Source organism: Corvus moneduloides, chromosome 7 (genome assembly GCF_009650955.1).
Source record: "Corvus moneduloides isolate bCorMon1 chromosome 7, bCorMon1.pri, whole genome shotgun sequence".
NCBI lineage: Eukaryota > Metazoa > Chordata > Aves > Passeriformes > Corvidae > Corvus > Corvus moneduloides.
The window spans coordinates 32,350,474-32,373,704 of NC_045482.1; the positions used below are offsets into that span (position 1 = coordinate 32,350,474).

The following is a 23,231-nucleotide window of genomic DNA, read 5'->3' on the forward strand; positions in this document are numbered from 1 at the left end:
AGGGGAGCCCCCGCACCGCCGGGTCCGGGCCCGTCTCGCACGGCGCTGCCGAGGGGCATCGCGACCCTCTGCCCGCCGGGGCTGCCCATCACATCCCCGCCCTCCTCCTCCGCTCCGGCTGCGGGGCTCGGGGACAGACCCCGCGCCTTGGCGCGACTCCCCGGTCCCTTTGGTGTCCCCGCCGGCCCGAAGCCCACAGGTGGCAGCCGGAGCGCGTCTGTGGGACCGCCAGGCCGGGCCCCGCTGCGAGGCGTCGCTCGCCTCCCACAAACGCCCCGCAGCACCCGCGTCCCCGGGAGGGACTGAGGGGAGGCGCGGCCCCGCCATTCCCTCCTCCCAGCCCCCTAAAAGGGAATTCAAGCGTAACAAAAGGGGGGAAAGGGCGCGGTGGTCGCTACGTGCCGGAGCTACGGTCAGACCCTGCCTCCTCCGCGGACACACGGCGGGATGGGCGGGGGAAGGGGACGAGGCGGCGGGAGCTGGTGGAGGGGTGGGATGAGACGGGATGAGGGGGCAGGAGCTGGTGGTGGGGTGGGATGAGGCGGTAGGAGCTGGTGGAGGGGTGGGATGGGGTGGGACGAGGCGGCGGGAGAGGAGGAGCTGTCGGGGTCTGGGCAGCGCCCGCCCGTGGGGAGGGAAGGGCAGGGGCAGCCCAGGGCGCTGCGCCCACGTCGTCCCTGCTGGGACGGTCTCTGTGGTTCGCCTCCTCTCCTGATAACCACGTTATTTCCCAGGGATCGTTTCACAGCTCTACTGCAAGGAGGAGTTAATTAAGATTAAATCTCTGTTTGAAAGCCCCGTGTCAGGAATTCCCCGAACGCTGCCTGCCCGTGCGCTGTCCCGGAGCGCGGGCGGCTCGGTGGGTATCCCCTGATCCCAGACCTGCACGCCCAAGCTGTCACAGCACCCCCTTCCCAAAACCCCTCCGCAGGCACAGGTAGGCAAGAGAAGTTTTATTTATGAAAGGTGTTTCAATGAAAATTTCTTAAAAGTTGAAAAAGACGACGCAAGTTTACAGCAGAAATTACTTAAAATATAACAAATTGCACAAAATATTAACACTGATCATACAATATTTCAAAGATTAACAAGCATGTGCTAAAGAAACTGTAGAGTCTAGAAATACCCCAAATATATCTAGTTTACAATTGCTGTACAAAAAGCAGTTATAAATACTTCACATCTAGAAAAAATACACAGAACCTTTGAAATAGACTTTCCCTTACATATAAACAACCTTTGTAGAAAAAAACCAAAAACACCCAATACAGGCCAATCCCCCTGCTCCAAGATATGTCTGAACTAGTACTGGTTAGCACCAACATCTTAGTGTGTCACAAACAGGAGTTGTTTTGTTTTTTAAAAAATAATTTTAGTGTTTAGAATTCACTTAAGATGCAACAGAGACCAGAAAAGATAACACAGGATGGTACATTCATAATTTGATGGGAAATGAGTACAGAGGAGGTGGAAGTTGAAAAGCCATGTTGCAGTCAGAAGTGCAGGGCAGTTTATGTGGTTCTCATTCCTACAAGACTCCTGTTTGTGTCAGCAGTGAATTGCTTTGACCCTGATCTTTCAAACAGTTATGTGCATGATTGATGAAGCCAATGCCAGCAGTATCAGGCCTTTTAATCTATTCATTTTCTTGCCATGTCAAAAGTCAAAACCCTTTTGAAATAAGACACCTGTTGTGAAGTTGTAATAAGTGAAATGCATGTTTCCCTAGAATACCTTTATGGAATTGCACTAAGAGTAAAAAATAAAGTATGTTTTCTTAAAGGGAGTCCATGGAAGTTTATTAGAGACAATCTGGCAGGCTCAGGATTATGGCAATGCAGTGTTTCTACATACAGTTTTAAGACTAGAACAATTATAACTCTTTTTAAAAAAATCTACTAGCTTTTTTTGTTAATATTAACACCAATTTCTTTAAGTTAGTAATCTGCCATTACAGGAGCATAGCACCAATTTAATATTTATTGCTGTCATGTATCCCTACAAATATATTTTCCCAAGGTATTTACAACTGTACAAATATTCACAAAAGTGCAAAATTAAGACTTTATTCTGTGTATTCGTTGTGTTGGGTGTTGAGTCCCACACAGCACCGTGATGCTGTCCTGCCTTATTGCTGAGTGCTGGGAGGTCAGAACACCCTGATGTGAGCACAGCAAGCCCGAGGGAGAATTTTCAAGCACAGTCTCCTCTTCCCCTTCACTCCACGCTCGCCTCCAGCTCCATTCCGTGCTGCAGTCCACTGGGAAGAGTCCCTAAACGTCGTTGGAGCCTTGGCTGGTGCAAGAGGAGAAGCTGTCATACAGGGAATCACTCAAGGATTCCAAATTGTCCACATCCTGCCGACCTGAGCTATTCAAGGAAGCTGCTTCTTTCTTTCCATTTTCTTCCTTTTGTCCTTCAACCTTGTTCAGACAGTTCTTCTCTTTTTCTAATGAAAGTACATTATTGCTGTTAAATTTATTGAGAGACTCCAGGGAAATTTTAGATACTCTATTCTGGGAATCTTCTTTTGTTTCTTCAGTTTGCTTCAACTTCTGTAAAAGTGAGGGAAATATTAGAAGCATATTCCTTAAAAAGTTATCCTATTGCACACCATTAATTACCATCTTTCCAAAGTTCATAGGGTGAAAGGAAATAGATTGTTAGATGCTTAAGTAACTGTTATGATTGAATAGAACATTAGTGTCCATTTTAGGATAAATCATAACTTTAATGATTCTGCTGAGACAAATAAAGCTCCATTTATGTAACACTCAAGTGCTATTAACATCCTAAGTAGGAGACCCTGGCCATGCACGTGTTAAACATCTCCAGCATCCTCACAGTAACTGACATCCTCTCCTCTATGAATACTTTGGGGGGTATGTTTAAACAGGTATTTGTTTAAGTACACTTTAAAAATAAAAAGCACAGAGGAGTAAACAGCATTTTCTGTAAATTAAGGATGCAAATGAAACTTGCTAGGGAATAACCTCACATTTTGCAGGTATAAGCCTATTGATTTCCACAAACCCAAACCCTCTCTAATAGACAAGAAAGCAACAAGACAGGAAATTACACTGAACTGGGCCGTTCCCCACAGACCAGAATCAATCAGATATTGGCCAGGCCTTCTTGGAGAAGTGGTGTAATTCTGTGGGAACACTGGACAATGTATTAGCACATTATATTAAAAACACACAGTAGGATTGTACCAGAGTAATTTTATCCCTTTGTGAGCTACTGGTATTTTCAATCAGAGATCTGACCAAGGAATCATTAGGGAGCTGTGTAGGGAGCAGCTCAATAAAAAAGACCTGCTGTTCATATACAGAGTGTTTCAAAATCTGAGTAACTAACTCCTCTTACAGATCATATTACCAGAGAAATACGGGACAGCATTCAATGTTTTACAATCAACATTCAATAACCTCCTGGACAGATAAGATTCAAGGATTCTGAGATATGCCATCAGAGTGCAAAGCAATTCCTCATTTTCGGTACCGCCGTCAGATGGCAAAGACAGAATCAGTAAATTACTGTAAATCCAAGGCATCAATATTTATGTTTAGCTAGAAAATGAGATGGCATTTTAAGCACACTCAAGATATAGCTTGGGCAGATGTGTGGATGCTGTGGGTCATTACATGTGCAGCTGTAAAGGGTCCTTAGAACTTTCTGAAGAATTCAAGCTTCAAGTCAGTCTAATGTTGTGCATGCTGTGCTGCTTTTCCTTGGAAATCTTTGGCAAAAGGAAGATAAATTTTTACATAGTTTGATTGCTTGTTTTGATGGCTAGTTAGATAAAAACTGAAATGCCAGTCCAATGACTGGTTTTGCTCTGATCTTGTCACATTTCATAAACTGACAATGCATAATTAGATTACTATTTTTGGAAAATGTTTCAAACAAACTTGAGCAAAGCAACAGGAGATCCTAAAGTCTCAGTAAATGAACATTTCCTGTTTGGTGCCTTAATTAATCTTGAATCTAAAAGGTTCTAGGGAACGTTGTGTTGGATTCTAATTTTGGATGACAGTTAAAACTAAGGTCTTCAATATCTGTAATTAAAATGTTTTCTGAGCAAGAGGAATATAACGCTTGGTAATGGGAGCGAACACAAATTTAGGACCCTACAAAAGAGATTTTTCACATTTTCATCTTGAAACATTCTTCCCTTTGCCCTCATTTAAAATACTAAAAGGGTTGTTTCACTTCTCTATAGGCCAGATGAGAAAATTCTCAGCCATGGCATCAATAACACATGTTGGCACTTTTTGCTTTTAGGAGTGCTAAACCTAAAATATTTTATTATATGACAGACTAAATGATGTTTCTTTGTCTGTAATTTTCCCACTTCACAGCTTTTCTTTAGATAAATTGAATGTGACTACTTAGCACAGACTTGGGACTGTGCGACTCAATACTGGAGTTAGTAAGGCCTGTGATAAAACTCTTATTGATTCAAATGGAGCCAATTTCAACTCCTGGGCACAGGGAGCACTGTCTCCTGGAGAATTTGCAGGACTGAGCAGTTTGGATGAAGCATCACATCAGAGAAGGATTTTGGCTATCCTACTGAAGGATGGATTTACACCACAGAATGGACCAGACTGAATGCATTGGTATATTCTGCATATATGCAGTATCAATAATTTTTTATGCCTTTCAAGCACAACCTAGGCTACAATCCTACTTTAATCACACCCTAGAGTCTCATTTATTTTATAGAGTACATTAGAGAAACGGCAGGGAATAAAAGTACTCTACACATTTTAAGCAAAAACATTGAATCAAGTGAAATTGAAGTGAACGGAAGCCCATCAGTGAGACCTGCTGGCAAAAAGATACTGGGTAGTGAACAGTACATCTACTGTACAGTACATCAAGGCTTAAAGGGAAAACTAATTCTAATAGGAATAGCAACATTTTTTACTAAAACAATCAACTCAGAAAAAGGTTATGGATATTTTTTGGACACAAAGTTGTTTTTTTAAGGTGTCCTAGTGCCCAGTTACATCCTTCTGTAAAAAACCCTCAAACTTTTCCTTTCTTTAACACATAGAAGAAAACTCATGAGCAAAAATAAAACTTTAAGCAGAGATATTAATGTAAGAATCCACATAATGAACAAATAATTTTCTCCCACAATAACACAATTATGTTCATTCCTAGAGCTGAAAAGTCAGTGGTCATTTCTTTAACCTTGGTGTGTGTTAGAACAAATGTTAACCCAAGTTAAGAACTTTTTCTCTAGTTACTATAGATACAATTCGTGAAAAATTGCCAAAGAGTGCTTATTTAGATTCATCCATAATGCATTTCTTATTATTCATGGCAGTCACAAAAGCTGCTGGATGAATCAAAAGGCAAAAGCAAAACAACTATTGTTAGAATTTGATTGATAAACTGTGTATGTGGTTATGTAGTATCTTTGGGTTTTTTATGTAGATTTGCTATTGGCTGCAGCAGAGTCAGAGCTATAACAAAGAACGAGGGTTAGCCCAAAGATGTTAGCATTGTGTATTTTAAAGTAATTAGTTCATTAATGCATTTGAGAGCCACACTAATGTGACTGAGCAGCTGCCTCTGCAGAGTGGAACGTGAGGCGGGCGTGTTCTACATCCACGAGAGCTGGGTGAGATTCGGTAAGAAGTGTAGAGAGCCCCCGACCTCTAAGTCATGGGCTCCAGTCAAATCTCTCCTACCTCAGGAGTGATTTCTGCATAGTGAACAGGTGGTTTTACCACCTCAGCAGCAAGAAAGACTCCATGATTTTGCTCAGTGCTGCTACAAGAGCTAAGATGGGACCAACAGCCTGTGCTTGCTCTCACACAGGATCCTTCTCAGCAGTAATGCTTAAAACCATTTCAGCCTGGAAGTGTTGACTTTGCTGCTGACTATTCTGAACTGTTCTGTGAATAAGGTGAGTGCTGCCTCCAGTGTGGATACCATATGCTTTCCTAAATATCAATTAGGGGAAAAGACAAAAACATGTAGTCAGAGACTTTGGTCTATGAGAGAAAGGTAACAGAAAAAGAGAAAAAAAGGCTCAGTGCAGACAAGAACTGTGGTTTTCACAGTGCCTCTCTAACAGCTCTGGCCCATCACCCTAAAGCAGAGCAATGGTTAGCTTGCTTTACTTATCCTAAGTGTATATTTGTATGGAAAACCTGTACCATTATGGCCTTAGGGTATGGGGAGAATTTGTTGTTATACGCCACTGTGTAGGTGGGGAGCTTCCCATGGCTGGAGGTTCTTAGCTGCCCAATGTGGGGTGCCTTGTACCATCTCAGAACAGTGACCAGCTGTCAGAAGAGGAGAAACTCTTCCTGACATACACAGACATTCATCACGAGTCACATCACTTTGAAATAAACCCATGGGTCATGAATCAGAATAATGTTTCCTCGTTGGCAACATCCTAAAGGGAATAACTAAAACCCATTAGTGATGTAATAAAATCTGGCATGTCACTTCAAGCACAGCAAATTAGGAAAACAAAACTAGCCTGCAGTTACACTGATACATTATAAATAGGTGTTATTTCTACATTAATGCATCGAATTACATTTTCTGCAAACTGTAAAAATGAGAGGTTACATGTGGGTAGAATGCCTTTTCAGAGCTGTGTGATCCAGGACCAGGAACAACTGCAGCCCTTCTGAATGGCACAAAGATTCCTCAGGTGTAGTGGGAAGGAGAAGCAGGGAAGGGTGGGCTGGTTCACAGGCACAAAGGACCCCACACCCATGTGCAGGAAGGGAAGCAGCAGCAAGGCCATTTCTTGTACGTGGTAACACACAGAAGCTCTGATTATCTGGAGGTCAGGCTATGCTTATAAGTCCTGCTAGAGCCCAGAAATAGCAATGAACCATTCTGCAGGATAAATGTATTTTCCAGCTGTCTAAGTTTAGTTAACCAGCACTTTAAAGGGCTCAGAATCAGTTACAAAAAAGAATAAAATGAACTCTATTCATGTCTCTCATGCATTGGGCAATTTAGTTTTTAGATTAACACAAAAGCAAGAAGGGCATTGCTTCAAGTGAAGTATAACTGCAGAACACTATTGGGTAAAAACAACAAAATTGCTATGAGAATTAAATATAGATCAACAAAATCAATACTTAATTGTATAACTCAAGGTCTTCCATTTCAGGTCTGATCTCTAATAGAAGACAAAAAGTATGTTCCCTTTTGTTTTTTTAGTTATTGCTCATAACTTTATTGTGAAGGGAAACAATTTTCTAGATTTTTACTTTTTAAAAATTGCTTGTTACTTTGTCTGCATATGCTCAGGGTAAAATTGATCCCAGGAGCCACTATTCCTTATTTTAAATTTCCAATTTAGGTATCCTCTAAGTCCTGTAACTGCTTTGTATATATGCCACACCGGGTCTAAGTGGGATACGCTGTTGCAGCATTACACAGGCTCATACATAACCCGTTTAGTGGGACAACTTTAACATGTTCACAGATTGTTGTGGAGCAGGTGCAAGGAGATACAGGGCAGTTTTCTGACCAGAGATGTACTGGTCTAATCAGAAGTGACTTCTCACTGAATTCTGTGGTGTCACATGACAGTTTGCAGTAGAAGGTGCCACGTGAAAAGGGCTGGGCTTGAGCTGCCAGGCAGCGGCTGTCTGTCACCCAGCCAGGACAGAATGCCATGCAGGCTCTCTGTGGAAAGTGAACAATCTCCAGATCTCATTTAACATCAAGTGAACAAGTAATGCTCAGCAGTGAAAACAGCTGTACAGCCACATCCAGGAAACTACAAAGGTGAAAGCTGTAACTGGGTGACCTCTACTGCATTACAGCTGGGCTAAAAATGTGATGTTTGAACTTCTTTCTCTTTAAAGCATAAGTTTAAATAATAGGATTAGCCTTGCTCTCCACTGTACATTGTCAGAAGTTTCATCTATTTTCCGGACTGACAGTAAAATAATTTTTGAAATAATGAATCATTTTTCTTTTTTCTACTTAAGCAGAAATCCCAAAATTATTTTGCTGTAGCAGACAATGGCATTCTCAGAGACATACCATCAGATTTCCATGACAAACAATAAGTGCCAGTTTATTTTTTGCGAAAAAATGCATTGCTAGGAAGCATTTTTAAGTTAATTGGTCTGTTTAGCAGTTAATAGGAAAGCCAGCTATACATAGGTATGTATCATCCCCTGATAGCATTATGGCTAATGCAACAATGACAACGTAGTCAAAATTTACCTACTGTATTTCAGAGTACAAAAATCTACAAATATATTTTAGTATCACAAGGAAAGCATTTCTCATGATCCTGAATTGTAACTAAATTACCTCAGAGGAAAAAAAGCAGATTAGCACAAACTGTGTACGACTCATAGCAGCAGATCTGGACAAAACAGCTATTGCCTAATGAACAGGTGGCTGGGAAGTTGAGACTTATGTTGTCTGTAGCTTGAGTTCTTGTGTGGTTTAGGAGATAAAAGACAGTTTAGTGAATTGGGCCTTATGCTTTCAAAAGCATAATTTTTCATAAAATGACGAGGTGACTCAGTACATTCAGCATTCTGATGCCAAGATTAACATCCTCATACATGAATATTTCCTTGACATGACAAGACTGTTTGACCTGATTAGGTTTATAACAACCCTCTTTGAACTTCTGCATAATTTAATAAACCAAGATGTTGAGGTCTGAGTTCCCAGGCTTTTTGCCTTCTGTTCAGGTATGAACTGAATGGCACAAAAGTGGTTGTTTTCTCATAGTGCCTCAGAATGGCCAATGGCTGCATCAACTCTGCATGGACAAAGTTTATTTAAAAAGGAATAAGAAAATACAATTCTAAGTGGCAATACCTTGGAAAATGATAACAGTGCTGGTGCTCAGCCAAGTGTGTTGAGGGGATGTATTAAAAAGAAAAGCAATTAAACACCAGTACTTTCTCCAGAAGGCAAAGCACAGCCTCATTCTCTTCACATTGGTAGAATCACCAATTTTGCTTCTCACAGAGGGAATCTACCCACTAAAAGCAATGCTTAGTGCAATCAGAAGCTCACCACAAGGCATTAAGGAAGAAATATCCACGGTGAGAAAGGAAGCTGTTACTCAATTGAACCTGATGGGCTGAAAATGAACAGGAGATGTATAGGATTCACTTTACTTCTCTTCTTGAGATCCTTTTAGCTTTACTTGTAGAGGGACTTAAATAGCAAAATTTTTCTGATTTTCTAGTGATTGAAAAAAGTCATACTGAAAGGTAAGATTGGTGACAAAGTTATTGAACTTGGCTTAACCATTTGAAGGTCAATACTCTTCTTTGGCAGAATTATATGAAGGGTTATTTTGCCAGTGGTACTGGAACTATGCAGTCCTAAATAACTTCACTGTTTCAGTCTTCATCAGACTGTATTTCACCTCACAGAATTTAAATATATAGAGGTTTGTCCTACTGAATGAAAGTAGTTACCCTTACCTTGATGAAAGTATGGCTGATTGTTTCAATAAGGAAGGGGTTTTATACAAAAAAGGGGCTACAATTTTATCCTAGACTAGAGGTTTGAAAGATTTTTTTTTTTGGGATAGCTACACAGAACTGAATCAAGGAGGGAAAAAAAGTATAGTTTGAATATTTTTTAAGATCCAGTACCAAATGTAGTTCTTAATGAGACAGATTCCATCTCCCATTTGATTAAAGTGAAAAAATCCTCTCAAACTCGGTAAATGCAGGATTGTACTCATAAAACATATAATCTCACAGACATTTTCAGTAATCAGAGTAATTTTTTCTGTATGGCTGAACTATTCTCAGACTTCTGCTCCTGAGTATTAGCTGTGTTCTTACCTGTCTTCAGCTTCCACCTTTGGCTTTTTTGAATAAGACAATATATTTTGGTAGTTACAAAGACTTATCCCTCTCTCTCTTGTGATGCCTCAGTTCCTGGCCTGTACTGTCTGTGTGTCAGTCACCTGGAATACTGGAATTGGGAAAATGGAATTGCACTCCAAGAATGTAATGTATTGTATTGTAAAAGGTAATTGGAAGTGGGTAATGATCTTCCTCACTAGTAGTCCTGTCTTTTGTGTCCTGGAATAGACTCATAGCCTGTGACCATCCAGCTGGCCTGTGGATAAAAAGACAGAAGCAATAGAAAGAGAATCATGGAATAACAGAACTGTTTAGGTTGGAAAAGACCTTTAAGATCATCGAGTCCAACCACCGAAGAAGCAAGATTATATGGCAGGATCAAGAGCAAATCAGCAGTATGACAAAACCACGTGGAAATAATTCTCCTAGCTATGAAGACTGGCATGTTTATGCATTAAGAGGGCTGTGCTGTCTGGGGGAGAGTTCAATGAGCATGAATCTCTGCTGGGAGACCTGCAGAGGAAGGAAAGGGAATATCCCTTCTTGCAAGTCCTCAAAATGATTCAGAGAGGTAGCTTAAACAAAGGAGTGAGTTCCACAGCAAATAGGGCTTTTTTATTTTTAGCCTCTGAGGAGGAAGGAAATTTGGGAAGAGACAATCTTCCCAGACCCATCAGTTCCCCTCTGTGTGACTGCAACACTCGCTGCTGCAGAGGGAGCCTTCATGTCCATGGTGCACACACATCAGAACTAAAGCTCTTCCAAGCTCTCAACAGGAATATAGAGGTCAAAATTTTAAAATTTGGAAACAGGGACTTCTTCATTGTTAAAAAATTCTGAATTAGCTTGCTTAAACCCCAGTCAAACAACATAGTTTATTTTAGGAGCCTGAAGCTGACATTTCCCTTTCCACTACAGAGTTTAATCAACTCTCTACATATCAGAGATTTTACCAAAAATGATTCTAACCAAAACCCACTGCCCTTTCTTTCCCCTTCTGTGACACCTGGCCTCTGAAAGGCACTAATGAAACCCACTAGATGTGCCCTCCTCTGCACCTTCCCTAAGTGAGGATTAGGGGCTGGGGCTGGGCAGCTCTGTACTGCTAAGTGCTCCTGGAGGAGCAGGGGTAAAGGGTAGAGCCCAAGCTGCCTTCCCAGTAAATCTGGAGCAGCCTGAACCACGTGCGTACTGTTTTCTGACTCTGTGCAATGAGACTAGAGAAGTTCCTTTGTAATCAGAGGAAACTGGGACAGGATAGATGCAAATAATGATGCTGGTTACATGACTGTGCTTGCCACCTCTCCAGCTGACATTATGAGCTGCAAAGTTTTCAGCTCTGATTCAAGCAAAGCATGAATTGCAGATGGAAACCTATGTTTTAAGCTCATCTGCTATCAAATCCAACATAACAGTACAGTTATTTACATGAACTTTCTAAATTTATGCAAACAATTTAGCTCTGCTGTGGGGCAGAGTATTTCAGGGACAGCAGCACAACATGCGCAAAATCCAAGACAGTTTCAGGCATAGGCTGCAAAACCAAATTAAAGTAGAAGGATAAATCCTCTCTTGCAATTTTTAGTTCATTTCAGTACAGCAAGTTGTATCAATAAAAAGCCCGTAGTATAAGTCAGCTAGAAAATAAATGCTATGAAGGATGTTCCATTTTATGTTGTTTGAATCTGATTAGCGATTAGTCCTGGCAGCTAAACCACATGGGAACAGTAATCAAGGTTTCTCTACTGCGGTTCTGTAACAACTGGAAAACACTGTTGGCTCATGTCCTATTCCATGATGGGATATTAACCTAAAATCTAATTAATATATGAATGAATTACGTTTCTAGAAACATACTATATTATAATCAATTTTAAGTGAGTTCCTAACAGGGGATAAGATGAAGAAAAAGCTGCAGAATTACCAGAGGCTGATAAATTCTGTTTACTGTGACTGATGATTTTTATGGAGGATAATTTTACAATCCATCAAACTTTTGTCAGTTCAAGAATCATGCTGCCAAACGTATGCAGTAAATTAATTTTTAAATTTACATATTTATTAAAAGTCTTATTGAAAACAGCAGGAAGTAAGCCTTGTTTGAATAACAAAATAACTTGTTATTCTACTGGAAAGAAAACAAAAAAACCCCAACCTTCTATTAAGATGATTTTATAGCAAGGCAATAATTATAAACAACTACATGAATTAGTTAACCAAACACTGTAGTAAATAGCCAACCCAAAATTAATCAAGAGTTTAGAAAACCTGTTGGAACATAATCAAATAAAAAATGCAATTTGAAAGCTAAGAAATTCATGGCTGAGTTTCAGATGTGCTGGAGGACAGGTTTTCTAACCCAGGCCTGTTGGCTGGAGCTCCTGGATTCCTGGGGAAACCACGGGGAGATGCAGGTGTCTGCCTGTGGCTGGAGGGGCAGAGGAGGAAGGGATGTCAGCAGTGTTCCCATGCACGTGCCCACTGGGATGTGGGATCTTTGTTCCCTTCCCTGCAGTTTTCTTTGGCTACTCCTGACACTGGGGCCAGCCATTCACACTCTTAAAACACCTACTTTGTGTGTGCAAAGTGCACACTGGGTACGTGCAGGGAATAGGCAATTCATGTCCTATGACGGCAGGCAATAGTCCTTTTATTAACTCAAAAACAAACATTGTTTCTCTATTATTAAGAGAATTAAGATTTAGAATTATTATAAATAAGAATTTAGAATTAAGCAGAGCAATGCTGGGCACCGAGATGACCACTGCTGGAGATGCAGATGAAAGCTCCTACAGCCAGGAGATTTATTAGTGTTGAACTTGCCTCCTCACTGAATTAAAGCAGTGATATCCATTTTGATTAACATGCATATCATCTGGCCGTGATCCGAGGGGAATTTTAGTTAATTTATGAATTTAGATGTGTTTGCTTCATCTTTTAGAAACATGTACATCTGTTTCTGGTCATGAGAAGCTCTATCCTACTTTGTGGCTCAGCCAGGCATACAAAATGTCTCCCACTGGGAGCTGGCAGGAGGCATTAGTGCTTGCAAACTCTCTGTGAGGGGTACAGCCTCGAAGGAGAAAACTCAAGGACAAGGGCTGGACAGACCTTTGCCTTTCCACCTTCAGCTTCCCTGGGTACCAGCAAAGTTCAGGTTAAGCATCTAACAGGACCTGAAAGGGTGGTAACTGCTTGTGCTGAGCCCATCTGGGCTGTAAAAGGCCCTTCCTAGGCTGTGAGGTGGTATTTTGGCAAGGCTTTCGAGGCTTTTTCAGAGAAAGGAGGCACAGTGAAAATATATATTGCGAACCCTGGTTCTGTGGGGTCTGACCCCCCTGTCTGGCTGTGAGAAAATCTTTGTTGGGAATGATTGAAGAAGGAATTTGGTGTGAAGAACCAGCATAGGCTCCTGCTCCCACAGTGGGCTTCCTGCAGGGGCAGAATAACGGAGTATTTTTTTGTGTTGATTTTGCTGCAATTTGTGTATAAAAAGAGACATGTGTGAAGTGATAGCTGCCACATGACTGGATTTGTTGGACAAATGCTTTAGGAGACTTATTGACCTTAGCAATGCAGAAGTGTTACTGCAGTACCAATGCTGCAAAAGTCAGTGAAATACTGGTGATACAGAATGTGTTCCTATGCCTAAACCACAGATTATAATATTGTTAATATACTAGGCCACTAGGAGGACTAAAATACAACTGGAATTCATGCAGACACATTGTACAGCTAATACACACTCACTTTTTGAAGCCCAAAGACAATACAAACAGAAAATCTGGATGAAAATACACAATAAAGCAGTTGCCAGACCCTACTAGTGAATGAATAATTTGAAAAAATGTTGCTGAAAATGAATAGGCATGTAATATTTATTGGAATACAAAACCAAAAATTCTTTTAAGTGTTGTTTTCTTAAATATCTTAGATTATTCAGGATTCAAATACTCCTAACAATGGAACAAAAATTTCCTCCATGCACAGACATGGTTAGGAGCCCTGTATGGACAGCAGGACTGCTGAAGGTGGCCGAGTTCTGCCCATGCAAAACTCTTTGCAGGATCAGGGTGTGAATTTGCTTCTGACATTTTGAAAATTCCTCATCAGAGGAGTGATGTGTTTATGGTTAGCCTTTCTAATGCAAGATCCCATCTTGAGCAAGAATGCTTGATGAGAATATTAAGTGATAATGATTATTTGCTTAGTGCTGCTGTGGGGCCTTCAAAGCTCTCAAAGCAGCCTGCTAACAGTACTAGATTGAAGCCCAAATGCAGCTGGAAGGTATTATTTATATTCTTTATTTAAAAAATGGGGAATTTAATAGGAAGAGAGGTTTAGCAATTTGGACATTCAACCAGAACATCATCCCTATCTCCACAGTCCTGCACTCCTCTGCTACGCTTTTTGTCAGTATTTGAATATTTTTTTTATTTGCAGGCAAAAATTTCTCCATGGAAAGACGGAGGCTTACTGTTCTCACTAGGGAGCATCTGAAATACTCTTCAACATACAGGACCTGGCATTTAATCCACTGAACATGGTAGTTAATCAAATGTTTTGCACTGACTTTAGTAGAGTTTGGATCAGACTCTTGATGCATTAGAGAAATAAATTATTTAACTTACTGAGTTCCCCTAGAAACAAAATATTGAGCTGCAAACAAAGCTAACAAACACCAAATGGGATGCCATCTGCTGCAATGAACAGAACATGACCAGTTCCCCCCATGCTTGAGATTTCTCCAAAATACAATTTGAAATACGTTTGTTAAACTCCCAACTGTCTCACCGAATTGGCACAGCACAGGTTAGCAAATGCTAATGCCACCAGCAGCAGCAAGGCAGGCTCTGATATATCAATTGGAGTCACTGATGATTTCATTTCTATTGGACTGCCCTGTGTAAACTCCCAGGGTTTTGTGCTGTCCAGAGCCTATGGAACCCATGGAGATGTCTGTCTTCATGCCCTGTATCCTAGGGCCGATGGACACTGAGTGCTTTCTCCCCCCAAGTAAATATGAATGGTAATTATCCATGTAATGCTGCACTCATAAATCTGGATTTTTCTATCCTCTGATATCCAGACTCCATGCCTACTGGAGAAACAGGATATGGAGGCAAAAGTTCTGCTTCCCACAGATATCTCCCCCAGGAATGGCATGAGATATCTGAAATCCCAAGTCCGGAGAATTCCTTGCTTTGTAGGGAAGTTTTTGGCTGTGGAGGAGAGAGAGTGGGCTCCCCAGCACTTTCACAGGAACAGGAGAACAGCGCTGAGCTAAATGCAGAGCGTGTGACGCCTGTGGGTGACATCAGTGCCAGCCTCCTTTCTGCTTCCCAAGCACACTAATTGGGCAGCCAGGCAGCTTTTATGTAATGGGAGGGAGAAACCCAGCAGGATTGGCCTTGTAGAACAAGACAAGAAGATAAATGTCTTCATACCTAAATTTCCTGCCCAGCCAGACACTTCATCTTCTTGGATCACCACGACAAGTGATGGAACCACCACAAACAGAACCTCCAAAGAAAATTTAGTCTTTAGCAGTCAGCCAGGAAGGCTCCAGCCCTCACAGGACACAGGTTCTGGGTGGTGGCTGCTGTCCTTGGCTTGCTCTGTTGCCCCTGTTTTCAACACCATGCTACTAATGATGTCATAACACAGCTCCCATATTTTCACAATGGATTTATTTGTAGAAATGCTGTATTAGAGATGTTGACCTCTCTGTACCCTGGCTTGCCACAGTGGTTCTAGGAAACATTAAAAGATAGGAAGATGTTCCTATAATAGTGATAGTAAAAATATTTTGTAAAATGATACAAATTAAAGTTTAAGCTTTTTCCAGTTGCTCATACACTAATGTTAATGAAAATGCAATAAAGAAATGGATTTAAAAATACGAAGAATTTCATTATGGTATGATTTTAATGGGAACACAGTAGGACCAGATTAAAAATGCACAGTGTTTGAGTATTTGGCCTTCCTTTTAATCTGGGGGAAATGTCTGCTGACGTTCCATGTCATTGCCCACAGAGCCAATGTACAGAAGCAGCATGCTACAGACCAAAATTCTGCCAGTCAGAGGGAGAATATCTAAACCAATTTTCAAGCATCTATATAAACTCCGTGATTTTCACACGATCCAAATAATGTGAATTGGTCAGAGACATCAGCAAAAGCTACAGATTTGTAGCACCTTTGAAAACTGGGCAGCTAAAGTGTCTAAATATCCATTTGGGCACAGCCATTAAGAAAAGAAACTTGAAAAAAATCTGACCTTTATTTTTACTGATTAGAGGCCATAAACAAGTCTCCTCTTAGGCTATGCAGAGTGAAATAATTATTGCAAGAGCAATCAGGAAGGATGTATTGTCTGCTTTGCTACTTCTGCTCCTCAGTTTCAGGCATTGTCTGAATATCTTTTACATTTCAAATCTGCTTTTCATCTTATTATATGTGTTACCAACAAGCTTCCTAATCTGGTAATTTTTTTTTGTTAGAAGAAATATAGACTATTTCTGCATAGTTAGCATTTCAATTTTATAATCCACAGCGACACACCCTGTTCATATTTAATTTCTTCATTTCCACCCACTTCTGCTTCTCTCTTCATCCTCCCAAACCCATCTGAGGCCTTGTTTTACAGTTTGCTTTACAGAGCACTCAGTAACCCATAGGATATGTGCATATGTAATAGGATGTCAGAAAAATCACTTTAAAGTGTTTGACTGGCAATTTTTCAGATAATAATCGTTCGGGGTTTGATTTGCTGAGAATAACACTAGACTAGCTAAGGGAAGTTCTTCAGGCTACAATTTTTTACAGTATGTAAAATTTTTAGTGACCTCTATTAATGAGGAAGAAAAGAATGGAGAAATTGAGAGAAGGTGGCACTAATGGGAGCAGAGCCATCAGGTTGTGTCTCAGTCATTGATGGATTGATGAGCAGCTCAGTCTGGGAGGACTCTGACATGTGCTATGAAAACTTATGTCACTCTTCTTAGCCTTTGTGAAAGATAATTACACATTTAAATTACGTAACTACATCTTAAGAGCTTCCCAATGTTCCCTGTGTCACTTATTGCTGCTGAATCTGCTAAATACCATGTTTGTTTCTCCTATCAAATACAAACATTACTTTTTATTAAATTAATATGAATGCTGCAAAAGCCTGAAATTCATGTATTGGGGCCTAAAAATACAGTAAGACATAAAATATTATGCTTTGGGACTAGCTATGAAGTAGAATGTTTTAATTTGCAAAAATATTTGCCAATATTTTTCCTAAGGTTTTAGAGAATCTGTGTGTCATACTGCACAAACTCTAGCATAACTTCTCATTTCAGTGAAAGGCAAATCACTTTTGGGAGAGGAGAACAGCTAGTGGAACAAACTATAAACACCAACAAATTATTTAAATGTTTTTGTCAATATTTGACACAAAATTTGCCTTCTTTTCAAAGACCATGTTGGTTAGGATATTATTGTCATGTGCATATGGAAAGAAAAAGCATCCACTTAAAAATAGAAATAATTTGCTAATGTATTCTCAGTATATTGCCATAATTCCTGCTACCATCAGCTGTGTAACTTACTCCTCATGTATTCTCCTTGGTACAGAACTCTTACACTAGAAGATCAGTCATTTCCCACCCTTCTCTGCATGATGTTTTGAGTGCTTTATGCAAAACATATCGCTGTTATAGACGGGGAAGGCAAGTTTCAGCTGGAAAAACAATTCACAAAAATATTACAGCATTATTCATCTCGTTTAACTCTGATAATCACATTCTTCTCTTGGAGTCAAAATATTTTCCAGCTTCAGAAAACAAGCAGCTCACTGAATACACCTCTGTGCCCTACTGCTCATATCTTGATTGAGCAATCCAATGTTTATTGGATCCAATCTACATTTTAGCGTTTTCTTTTATTACTAATATCATTTCTGCCATTACAAGAATTACACTATCTCACATGCTTACTAATATTTATCATTTTTTGCTGTTAATGTGCCCTGAATTCCATTTTGGCCCACAGTAGTACTATAATATTCCAATTCGACAGCGAGAGAAATGAAACCTGCAGCTTTTATTTCCAAAGATGGGGGACTGAAGAGTGCCTGGTTACAAATGGCAGAAACATGAGTGCACTTTGGGCCGTGCTGCAAATCACATCAGCTCCATCTGTCAAACCTCTGAAAAACAGCCCAGAACATTTTCCACTTGGAGAAATCACTAGCAAATGATACTTTTATTCCATATGTACTTTTGGTTCCTATTAGACTAAAGGATCTTCCTACTTACATCTAAGAGCCCCTGTGCGTATTAAATCCACATGTAATCTCCAGTTATAAAGGCAAATAGACATTGGAGTGCTGGGGATGTGTCTGCAGCGAGCAAGGGGGTCAAGGGTCTTACCCACACCTGACTTACTGCAGCTACTCAGCCCTGCTGAGAAATGACCTGGGGTACCCAAGCCACCAGAGCGGAGCTAACGCTGTGCTGGGGCAGGCTCCCTGTACATGAGCTCTGCACAGCTCTGCACAGCTCTGTGCTGCTCTGTGCTGCTCTGCACAGCTGTGTGATGCTCTGGGCTGCTCTGGGCTGCTCTGGGCACTCGCGCATGAGCACTTTTGGGCCGACCCTCAGGGGCTCCAGCAAATGAACTGCAGGGCCTTTTGCGACATTTGGGCCAGTGTGTAACGTGATTATGCAGCTCCCACATGCTGAAAAAACAAGCTTCTCTCCATAATTTGAAATTACTTGCTGAGACAGTGGGATATGAGGTTTCTGCTCCAGTGATCAAGCTTTTCCACTCAGAAAGGGCAAAGTTCTCCCCTCCTTACAGCGCCAAAGGGGTTCCGTGAGCGCAACGCTCCAGCTGTGGCCGCAGGACACCTTAGTGTGCTGCTTTAAATCAGACAAGCCCAGACATCTGCATGTGGCACTTGACAAGTCATGCAGGCACAGTTCACTCGGTGCTGGGAGCGACTGGGGCGTTTAGCACTCGGTGACACTGTGCCAGAGGCACTGCAACTGCACCTACATGCCCAGCCACGCCTGAGGTCCTTGGCTTTCCTGCTTTCCACCTCCTCCATGTCTTCTCTCAGACTCACATCCAAACCATTCTCCTGCTAGCCTTGCACACCATGTGTTTTAAATGCCACACAGCCTGCTCTACTATGCCAAAGACTTTCTGTCCCTCACTGATACCCAAATACTCTTAAAACTATGAGCTAAAAGATATTTGAGTTAAAATGTCGCCACCTACCCATCCCCATAAATACACTAACCAAACATAAAATAGCCTTTATACCAGCTGGAGGGCTAGTCAGAATGGGGTTTGGTGGCACAGTACAGAAACTACTGAGGCCATTAATGCTAGAAGCAGAACTGCTTCAGCAGATAACAGCTTCCGGGTTTTCTTTAGGGTTATGTTTTCCCTAAAAACGTCCCTTGCATACCATTAAAAAGTTGTTTTCTCCGGTGGACATTGCGTTCCAAATGTTGTTCTGTCTTTTAAAAAGTCAAGAAAGTTATGGAGAATGCTATCATCCTCCTTGCTGAGCCACTCTCCATTGCATAATTTTTTACTGAAACTCTCAGCAGCATAAGAAACCTCAGCAGTTTCACCTAGAAGGCACAGGGAGAGAAATGAGTCTCTGTATAACTGCAGCTTTTTACTGTTGCCAAGCCAGTTCCTCAGGCTGGCTGTAAGGATGTTCTTCCACACCACAAACATTTCTCTTAAGTGATGTGTGTCAAGTGAGACTTTGGTCCCAGAAGACTGCCTAGCTAGGCTTCAAATTGCTTGTTTTGCTGTCTCTTCACTTTACTTTTTGGGGGCAACTTTGATGGCAAGGTATTAGAAACAATAAAGACCTCATTGGGAATATAAGGCTTGGAAGCAGATCGTAGAATGTGAACTTGTCCTATGGAGGGGAAAAAACATGCAGATACAAGTGATTTGTTGATGTCTGCAGATGTCTTAGCCTATTTCTAATTTCGCGTTTCCCCACATGAGCTGAATCAGACTTTAGGCTAGAAAAAATATGTTAAATTCTGTATTATTCCCAAGGGTGGTATGGTCAAATCTGTTTTCTTATCATACCATGCTCCTGTGGTTTTTGTCATGTTGTCAAATACTCCTATAGAATTCCCCTGATATCAGACATGGGTCTTACATCAACTTGGGCAGTCAGACAGTCCCTGCTTTGATGGCACAAGTATTGCATCACTCACCTGAGGATGAAACCCCTTTGATTACACAGAAAGGAAGTCTTTCAGCCCCAAGCCTGTCAGCAGGAAAATCCTATTGAGGCAATTTTGACAAATGGAAATGTGCAGCTCAAAGATCCCCACGAGGCCACGCTCAGGGATCACATGGTGGTGCTGAGTATTAATATCACCAAATGCTTACATTACTAGATCACCTCCCTAAACATATGCAATGATTTGTTATATTCAGTCCTTACTTGAAAGAAAAGCAATGATCTTAAAACGCCAGAGATGGGTGAATGAGACTGCAGGCTTATTCTCCATCTACAGATTGTACAATGGCAGTTTCTTCCTTAATATCCTAGGTTCATCATGGCTAGGAAAGCAGACAAAACTGATTCACTCCCTACCTCATCATCTTCCTCTCTCTTAAGCCTGGCAAGAAAAAGAGCAAAGAGAAGGTGAGGTTTCTGTGCTTGATATGCAGTAAACTGAATTATACAATTAGTGCACTGAAACCTACTGTCACCTAATTTCTGCATTTGATCCAGCCCATTAGATGCTTTCTCTTATTGACAAGGGACCTCTTCTACTTTCTGTTACTTTCTAGTATAACAATTTCTAAGAGCTGCTTCAAACCCTCTATTTGCAGTAACGCACCCACTGTACAAAACAAGCTAAGACTGAGAGCATCAGGAGCATTTGCTGTTCTCTACTGGTTGTAACATGACATAGGTGTTGCTGTCACCAATTTACAGACAGCCAAACAGATCTTGCTGGCCCAGCAACTGGCCAAATATCACCCAGTGCTGCCCCAGCTGCAGGTACTCCTATTATTATGAAAGTAAAAGCAAAGTAATTATTTAGTGCTCACTGGAGAGCGCACCGAAATGTGGTTTCACTCTCCCAAATACAGATGGTAGCTGCAACAGCTGATTTTTAGTAGTTCCCCACAGACAAAAGTTTGGGGCAATGTTCATGTTTTTAAATTTGAATTGAAAGTTTGGTATTAAGGATAAGGAAGCTGCTGGTCAGGGGAAAGGAAGAAAGTAGTTCCACAGGGCAATACCTTCTTTCCACTTTAAAGTCTTAGGATACAGCTTTTCCCAAGTGCTAATTGGACCAAAATCATTATCTTAGGCTTTTCCACACATGAAAAGCAGAATCCCTCCCTAAGATTATTTGATATAATATGAAAATAATTAATTCTCTGTGAAAGCAGAGTGCACATGATCTCCCCAGAACTAGTTCAGATACTTAAATACAGAGAATCTTTTTAGAGAGAGACTTAATTTAAGACCGAAGAGCTTCTCTCTTTCAGAGAGAACAAGGCACCTTCAGAAAGGGTCTCAGAGAACCCAAATCAGGCACACAAACTTTTCTGGAACACTCTCCAAGATCTGCCTACAGAGGTGAACAGTGCAAAGTACCCAAAGTACCCAAAGTACTGCTGCCAGTTCATACCCTAGCTCAAGTCTTACTGACCTCTGTAGGAGATGAGATACAAGAAGCAGCAGCTCAGGCCTTTCTTTATTTTCCCCTCACTCTTGTTTAGTGTAGCCTGCAGAGGTGTCTGGGCTGCTCTAAGTGATGCTGTAATTCAGCCAGGCTGGAACACCCTCTCTAGTATCATCTTAATGCTCAGAGATCCTTGAGGATGGCAAATGTTGTGCAATTACCAGACTTAGTCTTGTTTCTAGTCCTTTTGTGGGTGCTCTCCTCTGCTAATAGGAGGCTTGCAAGCACAACAAGTCAATCATACAGCATTAACTCCCAATCAGCTTACTCAGCTGTAAAATCCTTGAGTTTATCTGGGAATGCCGTCAGGTCAGTCCTATTTGTAAGTGCAGTCTAAACAGCAGCAAAATGTCTAATTTTTCCTTGGCCTGTATTTGCCAGCAATCTGTAATGCCTACTTGAATTTCCAGACACAGGGATTTGATCTCATTCATGGATCATCTGTTCCACACATACAAACTCCACCATGGTGGGTGCAGCCATAATTTCACATTGCACAGAGAAGACTCTTTCATTAAATGAGTCTCCCAGTTCAAGTGCCCATGAAGTCAGCAAGGTAACTGTGCCAGAAATGTCAGATTTCTTATGTATCTCATCACAACTGGGGGAAAACAAGAGGGTAGTAGAAGCTTCTGATGGGTTCCAACCCCTTCCATAAGGGATCTTTTCTTTAAAGTGCTCAAGTCATGCTTTGAAACACAAGTAAGCCTTGATGGTGACTCCAATTGAGTAATAGGGACAAAAGAGAGCAAGAAGGGCTGTATGACAGAGTAGAATATGTGATGGTTGGTTAATGACAGAGAAGTAAACATTTTTAATAACTCTTTAGCACTATAAAGATGATTTAGTAATAAAATCTTTGACCAACTCAGCTACTTCTCCAAATGGTTCCTGGTCAATTATAAAATATGTTAATAAACAATAGGGCTGAGGAAGGGAAATTCATCTTGTTTTCTGAATTCTTGTAAGAAAAGAATCACTTGAGCTTTTAAAGTCTAAACAGTAAATTAACTGATGAAATGTGAAATAATTCTTTCATTGCATTAATGTGGTAACAGGACGTTGGCAAAGGGCTCAGGGCACTCCCAGTGTCTGCTGCAAGGAACAGGAACAGCTGTTTAATGCAGGGCTCAGTGAAGTTTCACTGACATTGCGTGTCCCATGGGCTGGATGCACTGGACTTTGGATCAGGTGCTGCATATATTTTATTAGATCAGAGAAGTTACTGTTCAAATAAAAATAATTCACTTGATACATGTAAAAATGAATGTTTCTTGTTGTGAAAATCCTACATGAGGAAAATACACCAAAGCTGTTAATTTAAGTGAAAGTTTTCTGCTAACGATTCAATGCATTTTATTCCTTTCTTTGAAATTGTGATTTGCTTTCCTTGCCCAAGGTTCTGCAGTGTGCCAAGGGATGACATAATTTCAGAATATGTTTTTCAGGTCAAAATAAAAGTAACGTAAAATTGGTCTTAGTGCTAAGAGAATTTAACCAGGATGCTGTTTAAGGCTGTAACAATAAGTATTTTTCCTTTCAATGTCTAAAAGCCCTTTTTGAGTCCTCAAACTGTCCCTGCAGTGTTCCTTTATCACAGTAATTGCCCATCAGTTGTTTCTCCTCTGAAACTCCTGTATAG

General features: G+C 40.9%; 1 protein-coding gene across 10 annotated transcripts in view; it reads right to left on the reverse strand.

The window, feature by feature from the left end:
- Positions 1–938: 938 nt before the first annotated feature.
- NCKAP5 (NCK associated protein 5) overlaps positions 939–23,231 on the reverse strand; it is a 380,419-nt gene continuing 358,126 nt past the window's right edge. For 9 of the 10 annotated variants that reach the window (XM_032114335.1, XM_032114334.1, XM_032114333.1 and 6 more), the window contains one exon: positions 939–2,555. In XM_032114335.1, coding sequence (XP_031970226.1) covers positions 2,274–2,555 — 282 coding nt within the window. In that variant the 3' untranslated portion in view covers positions 939–2,273. Of the gene's footprint in view, positions 2,556–9,827; positions 10,108–23,231 lie in introns of all 10 variants that reach the window. The other variant, XR_004241242.1, reaches the window with a different exon arrangement.